Source organism: Haliaeetus leucocephalus, unplaced genomic scaffold (assembly GCF_000737465.1).
Source record: "Haliaeetus leucocephalus isolate CR32 unplaced genomic scaffold, Haliaeetus_leucocephalus-4.0 Scaffold751, whole genome shotgun sequence".
NCBI lineage: Eukaryota > Metazoa > Chordata > Aves > Accipitriformes > Accipitridae > Haliaeetus > Haliaeetus leucocephalus.
In genome coordinates this window covers 19,258,596-19,265,912 of record NW_010973187.1, presented here as the reverse complement: position 1 = coordinate 19,265,912, position 7,317 = coordinate 19,258,596, and the positions used below count along the sequence as shown (strand labels likewise).

Here is a 7,317-nt window from a genome sequence, read left to right as displayed (position 1 = left end):
GGATTCAGCAGCTGATGGAGGGAAGAGGATCTGTGATGCTGCCTGGGATGGGAACAGGGCACACCGAGAGAGAAAGCCATCTCAGAACAGGGTTTTGTGGGACAGCCCTGCTGCCTTCATCCTGCAACATTTCCCCTGCTCCCAGCACCAAGTAGGGCAGCTCAGGGTGATGTGGGACCTTTTCGGGGCATCCTTGCAGCCACCAGCAGCTACTTACTGCTGGGCTTGTCCTGCTGCAAAGCAGGGCACTAGGGAAGGGACCCGCAGTGCTGGCCCTACCACGCTTTCCCAAACACAAAGGCTGGATCTGGCTCCAGAAGTCCCAAGCATCCCTCACCCCAGGGTAGATGTTGTCTGTTTAGCCTCAGGTAAGATGTAGAACCTGCTCGGTGCCATCATCTTCTGCCCTCCCATCCTACTCCTTTTCCATCTCTTACTGCCCTGTGCCATCGAGCCCAGCTGCAGCCATCAGCCAACTCTGGGTACTTGCCCAGGAATCTTCCCAAATGTCTGTATGAACAACAGCAGGATTGTCCATACCAATGCTATAGTAGGAAAACAAAGAAAAGCTTGATAAAGCAGCATTATTAATTGCTAACGAGCAGCTGCCCTCCTTTGGGAAGGAGGGGGATCCCAGGCTGCTGCCTGCCTTACTGTGGGCTGTTTACAGTCTAGTCCTGCTTCTCCGTTGACTGTGAGACTCTTTGGAGTCCAACACTCACATCACAGGCAGCGCTCCTGTCCCCGGTTTTTATGCCGAAGTACGTCCCTGCAGGGCTGGGGATGGAGAAGGGGCACAGGAGCCACATTGCCTGTATTTCTGTATCTGTCAGTGTTTTGCTTTTGGGTTGGGTTTTTGTTTTGCTTTGTTTTGTGATTTTTTTAAGCTCTGATAATAAATCAGTCCAAGCCACCCACGTTGTCCTCTCACCTCACCTGCTGGTGTTTCCCTTTACAGAGGGAGATGAGCCGGTCCCCGGCACGTCACACCTCGTACCCTGCGAACGGCACCAGGAGCATCCCTGACCCTTCTTAGGAGCCTGTTAAAAGACCTCTGAGCAAGGATGACCTAAGACAGTCAGACAAAACCAGGCTGAAAACAAGAGCTGGAGCTTAGGGAGTGTCACAGAGAAAGCTGGAGCCCACAGCCACCCCACTGCTGGCCCTGTCCCTGTGGCACAGTGGTGGATCTCCCCTGCCACCTGCTCCGGTGCTGTGACAGAGGACATTAAGTGCTGTCGTGCTCCGCTCCTAGGGATGCTGGCTCCAACTGAGCCATCGCTGGTGCCCAACACCCACACCACTGAGAGCCAGCCTTGGTGGCCACCAAGTAGCCATCACGCCAAGACCATCACTGACCCAGGTCAGTGGCACAGAGGGGCTCAGACAGGGACCAAAGGCTCGTTTAAGGAGAAACGAGCTTGTTTCTGGGTTTGTACAAACTGCTTTAATGACAAAACAGCTGAAAAATACCTTTTGGTGCATTTCTAGTACAATCAAGAAGCCCTGTGTGATCCCCAGACGCAAGTCCCTTCCAGGCCCAGGATCACCCATTGCCTGGAAGGGTGAGGATCTTCTCGGGCACCTTCTCCCAGTGCAATACATCCCAAGGGAGGGGTCTGTCCTTGAGACCACACAGAAACCCCCTTCAAGACCCTCCTCTAAGGACAGTTTTCCTTCCAACCACACAGACGTGGGCTGGAAATACCTCTGTAAAGTGCTCTGGCATTGAGGCTCCTTCTTGGTTCATGAGTGCTTCTGTTGCCACCACCCTTCCCATCACTGAAGCCCCGTGGCACCCCACTGGGGGAGCCAGGCAGCAGCAGGAGCTTCAGCAAATGATGTTTCCAGACCGGAGCCAGCCCGGCCGAGTCCCTGAGACACCAGATAACGCCCTGACAAGGGCTGAACCCAACTGGAGGGTTGGAGAAAGCAGAGTCCAAACCTCAGCAACCACTGGGCGATGGGGCGAAGAAATACACAGCCAGGAGGATGAAGTAGACCATCACCAGCACCGTGCCTAGGGCAGACAGAGCAGGTTGGAGGGGGTTACTCCCTGGAGCAAGGAGGGAGGTTGCTTTTAAGACCTGGTGTGGTCTAGATTAGCCCGCTGTAGAGGACTCTCATGGTCCTCTGCAAAATCTTAATTAAAAGGGGTTTAAACTCCCTATTAAGGGTGAAGAGGGAGTGATCCTCCTTGGAACTGCTACAGGGTGGCAGCTCCAGCACCTCCAAGATGGTCAACCAAGACCCCAGAATTGCGCAAGCCACCACAGGCCAAGAGCTGCAGCAAGCAGCTGACTCCAGGAGCCCCCCACCCCATCAGCACAGGGAATGTGGGTACACCAAGTCCCACAGCAGCCTCATGGGCGAGCAGTCACCTTGGAAGTAGTCACATTTGCCATCCATGAAGATGTAGTTCATGAGCACCACGCTGAACATGCTGGCGTAGACGTGGAGGTCACTGAAGACAAGCGTGAAGTTGGTCGGCTGCAAGGCAGAGAGGATTTTGGATTTATGGCCAACCAGGATAGCCCTGCACCAACTGCGGTTGGAGACGTGCACGTCACCCCTTGAGCCCCCTTTGCCACATGTCCCTATGGCTGGGGACAGCATCAGCCAAGGTAGGAGACATCTGACCCCATCTTCCCCTGCACCGAGCAGAGGAGAGGAGACACTGGGGATGGTGGCTGTGCCTTTGCCATGTCTCATGGAGTAGGAGTAGGAGTGCTGCATGTCCCCAACCCTGCTGTGGGAGGTCACCCAGGGGCTGTCCTGGGGGTACTCACATAGAAGATGGTGAAGAGCACCAGGATGGGGATCTGGAGCATGCAGACCTGGACGGCGATGCAGTTCCCAATCTCAATGCTGGGGAGGACAGAGGACTTAAGAGCTGCCAAGCACCAGGTCTCCAGCAGCCCTTAGGTCGCTCAGCTCAGGGTGAGTTAAAAAACCCCCCACCTTGGGGAGCCAAATCATGCAGCCCAACCTGGTTCTGGCCCCATTTTTTGGGTGGCTTTAAGTCCCCCTGAGGGCAAGTTGGCAGGGATGGGACCCACCAGTGGCATGAAGCTGGGCAGCCCATCACTGGCACCAAGGCACAGCTATGGGACTGGGACAGGGCACAGGGACCACGCTGGAGGAGGACACCCCAAAACCCATCCTTTTGAGCCATCTCACCTCAAGCTCAGGTTGTTCTGCAGGGCAAACTGGATGCCATTGACGATCTCTGGCAGCTCAGGCACCATCGCCAGTACAGTGACACCGATGAAGTACTGCGGGGAAGAGGTGACATCAGCGCACGCATATGGCCTGATCCTGACCACATCCAAGCTGTGGGCAACCAAGCTCCTCAGCGTGTGGAGCATCTCAACATCTTTCCCCCAGCTTTTGAGGCTGAACCCCGCAGGCAGGGCAGGTTCCCATCCCTGGAGGGCACATCTTGATCCCCAGGGCCACCCAAACCCGGGTCACTACCATCCCTGTCCCCACGCTCACCTGTGAGATGGTGGAGTTGGTGAGGATGGGGCTGATGTGCTCCGTGGCCAGGTCAGCACAGGCTGACATGCAGAGGGTGGAGAGCAGGAGGATGACCAGGGCCCGCCAACGAGACCAGTGGACCACAGCACTGTGGTGGTGGCCAGGCACTGGGGGAAGAGCAGAGAGGCGGTGGGATGCTCTGGGGTGGTGAGAAGAGCCAGCCCCACAGCCGGGGCATCCTGCGGTTTGGGGACACTCACTGTGACAGTCGCTGATGTGGATGTCGTAGATGTGCGAGTGAGTTTTCAGGGTGAAGAAGAGGCCGATAAGGTAGGCGGCAGGGAGCAGGAGGGACACCGTGTACACCAGGGGTCTGTGGGATATGGGTGACATGTGCTCAGTGCCACCAGGGTCTGGCATGGAGACCCCGGGGTGGTCCCCTGGGCATGGAGAAGGTGGGGTGCTGGATCAGAGCCCTTCACTGGGGGCTGAGAGGGGACCTGGGAGGGATGCAGGACCATGACCAAGCCCAGGAGATGCCACCCCAACGTGGGGACAACCCTGTCCCCACCCCAGCGGACACTCACTGGACGTGGCTGTAGTAGAGGGTGCCGTTGTTCTCCATCTGCAGAAAGAGAGTGCCTGTCAATGGGGATGCCGGGGACAAGGGACAGTCCCACTGCCACCAGCATGAGAGCAGGAGCCAGGTGGGCTCAGAGCATCCCCAACCCCAAACCCCAGCGGTCAGGGGTCCACGTCCCCACTCACCAGGTCAAAGTGACAATTGTGGCAGAGGTAGTGGCCCAGCGGGTTCTGGGTGACGTTGTGGCACTCACCGCACACCAGCTTCCCGTACACCTTGGAGAAAAGCGTCGGGGCAAAGACGCCTGCGGGGATGGAGGGACATGGGGTGGGCACCCATGCTCGTGGGACCCCCCTCCCCCAAACCTGGGGACACCCCCATCGCCAACTCACCTCCCACAGAAAGGAAGAGCAGAGCCGAGCTGACGCCCGCCGAGCGACTGTTGAACCGTTGCTCCTGGTGCCGGATGCCCCCAATCACCATGCACAGACCCTTGGGGATGGAGAAAGCCCCCCCGCCCCCCAAAAAATCCCCATCGGTGCTTTGCTCACAGCATCCTCCTGGCTCTCTGCCGAGACCGGGCGCTCTCACGCCATGAGCGTGCCGCCCCATCTCACCGGGACAAAGAGGACGCAGCCCACCAGCGTCCCCGTCAACGCTGACTTGACGATCTCGGCGTAGCAGCGGTTGCCCTCACGCGAGCCCTTGATGAGGGCTGTGATGTAGAAGGTCAGCTCCGTGATGGAGCCGAACGTGGCGTTCACCACCGCTCCCACCGCAAAGTTGCTCTGGGCCGAGATGCTGGAGGAGAAGGGGGGCGTCAGCGGGGCTGGCACGTGTCCCCACCTTGCCCCCAAGCATCCCTCCTGCCACCGCTCACCTGGCAATGGCCATCCCGATGTAGTAGGACAGAGGCATGATGGAGAGCAGGGCCAACGTGAACTTGATGGGGGAACTGGTCAAATGGTTGTGGCTGTCCACATAACCCAGCACCAGTGTCACCAGCACCAGCGGCAGCAGGTCTGGGGTAGCTGGTCAAGGAGATGACCGAGGTGGGGTGGGATTTGGGGTCAGCCCCCCCCACCGTCCCCACTCCAGTCCACAAAAGGATACTGACAGCAAAGACGTTGATGCCGTCCACGGCGTATTTGTAGTAGTAGGGGTTGACGGCACGGTAGCAGCAGAGTATCACCTCCCCCTCCAGCGGCACCTCCGTCTGCAGAGGGACAAGTGGGTGACACTGCCCTGAGCATCCCCCCCCCCCCCAAAATCCACTCCGGAGCGGGGTGCGGGACCCTCACCCCCACACAGAGGCACCCACCATTCTCAGGCGCCGGACGAGCACCCGCTCCGGGGGCAGCAGCAGGACGCGGGCAGCAGTGCGGGCGCTCAGCTTGGCCACAGGGATGAGGACGATGAGGAGCCACGCGGTCACGCACACTAGCCCGTGGGCCAGCACCAGCGCCGGGTAGCCCAGGCTCAGCCACGCCACAGCGCCGGCACGCTGCTGCAAATGGGTAACTACCTTTAGGGTTTGCTCCCCCCAAAACACCCACCCCAGCGGAGTGGAGGCACCCATGGGTGCTATCCCCACCACGATGGGGGGCTCCTGGGGTGCCCAGGCTCAGGAGGGGGGTGTCACCATGCCCAGCATGGAGCTCACCCAGTATTTGGCATCTGCCCAGCACCATGGGCGCCAGCGACGCGGCACGGGACCACCGAGCAGGGCTGAGCTCTCCCCCGCGCTGCTTGCCTCTGTGCCGGCCTCGCATGTGCCCAGCGCCCGGTGGGATTTGGGGACCTGGGGGAGACGGGGTGGGGGGTGTCAGGGTGCGGCATGGGACACCGCAGTTTATCCCCCCAGTGGGGTCCCAATTCGGGGCACGCCGTTACCTCCACTTTCTGGATCACTTTGCCAAAGGGCCAGAGGAAATACCCAGCCAGGTCCCAGCAGAGCCACCCTGTGGGGACACGAGCATCAGCTCTGTTGGGGGACACACATGTCCCCTCCAGCTACAGGGCCACCCTGCAGGGAAGGGACTCAAGAGATGCCAGCACCCATCAGTGCCGTCTCAGGCTCAGCCAGGAGACCCACGGCTCACCCAGCCCTTCACATGGGGATCCCAAATTTGGGACTCACCATAAGAACCCCCCACAATGGTGACAAACATCGTGGCAGCCACAAGGACATAGAGGAGCGAGAGCCACCAGCCGAAGAGCAGCAGGTAGAGGATGTTTCCACACGTCACCGTGGACCCTGCGGGACAGGAGGCACCGGATGGGACCATTATCACCTGCAACAGCCCAAACCCACACTGCCACCGCAGAGGGTTGTCCCCAGGGCCACCCACCTCCAGAGCCCCGGATGACGTTGAGGTCAGAGTAGAGCTCCTTGACGATCTCCGATCGGTCCTCCCAGGGCCGCGCCGTCACGTGGCTCTTCCATTTCTTGAAGCCAAACTGCAGCAAGATTTTTTTTTTTTAATTATTATTATTATTTTTTGGAGGGTGGGATGAGAAAAAGAAAACCCATTACAGCCACCCAGGAGCACCCCTGGGTGCCCCCACGCATGCCACAGGCACCCACCTTATAGTTGTTGGAGAGCTTGTTGGCCTCCACGACGTTTTCGGCCATCAGGGTGGTTTTCACCATGCAGCTCTCGCAGACCTCGTCCGAGTGCTGCTGGCAGCAGGACGGGGGAGACAGGGCTGTGGGCGAGACGGAGGGTGACAAGGGGTGTGGGATTCCCCCCCCACCCCGCTGCCCTGCGTCCAGCTCATCCCACGGCCGACCTACCTGGGGGGACACGGGGACGGTGCACGTGGCAGCCCAGGTCACCCAGGTCACCCTGCACGTTGTTGATGGTGGCACAGTGCCGGTCGCAGAGGGAGCCCCGGCGGGGGCCATCGCTGTCACCCTGGGGCTCAGTGGCCTTGGGGACATCTAGGGGGGTTGAAGTCACACTAGGGCTGTATCCTGCCCCGGGCTCAGCGCTGCAGGACACCTGGGTGCTGCTGTGCTGGGATGTCACCCTGGTCCCCAATCCCCACGGGGGACACACAGAGCTCCTGGGTGGTACCCAGGTGATGCTCGGGATGGGGGGGGGACAAACCCCGGTGCCCGGTGTGATGCTCGGGAGGGGGACACACCCCAGTACCCGGCATAGGGGGATGCCCCCCGGTGCCCGGTGTGATGCTCGGGAGGGGGGGCCCCCCCCCTACCGCCGGTGCCCACGCGACCCCAAAGACCCCCA

General features: G+C 59.8%; 1 protein-coding gene across 1 annotated transcript in view; it reads right to left on the bottom strand.

Annotated features, from left to right (window-relative positions):
- Positions 1–1,946: 1,946 nt before the first annotated feature.
- The window catches only part of LOC104840291 (putative cation exchanger C521.04c), a 5,977-nt gene continuing 606 nt past the window's right edge, over positions 1,947–7,317 (bottom strand). Inside the window, exons 3-21 of the mRNA XM_010581115.1 lie at positions 6,861–7,007; positions 6,651–6,772; positions 6,415–6,523; positions 6,204–6,320; positions 5,957–6,024; positions 5,727–5,864; positions 5,385–5,570; positions 5,177–5,279; positions 4,944–5,085; positions 4,681–4,864; positions 4,456–4,555; positions 4,249–4,367; positions 4,068–4,105; positions 3,741–3,853; positions 3,499–3,647; positions 3,181–3,275; positions 2,790–2,868; positions 2,382–2,490; positions 1,947–2,020 (exon numbers count right to left, since the gene is read on the bottom strand). Coding sequence (XP_010579417.1) covers positions 1,947–2,020; positions 2,382–2,490; positions 2,790–2,868; positions 3,181–3,275; positions 3,499–3,647; positions 3,741–3,853; positions 4,068–4,105; positions 4,249–4,367; positions 4,456–4,555; positions 4,681–4,864; positions 4,944–5,085; positions 5,177–5,279; positions 5,385–5,570; positions 5,727–5,864; positions 5,957–6,024; positions 6,204–6,320; positions 6,415–6,523; positions 6,651–6,772; positions 6,861–7,007 — 2,192 coding nt within the window. The remainder of the gene's footprint in view (positions 2,021–2,381; positions 2,491–2,789; positions 2,869–3,180; positions 3,276–3,498; positions 3,648–3,740; positions 3,854–4,067; positions 4,106–4,248; positions 4,368–4,455; positions 4,556–4,680; positions 4,865–4,943; positions 5,086–5,176; positions 5,280–5,384; positions 5,571–5,726; positions 5,865–5,956; positions 6,025–6,203; positions 6,321–6,414; positions 6,524–6,650; positions 6,773–6,860; positions 7,008–7,317) is intronic.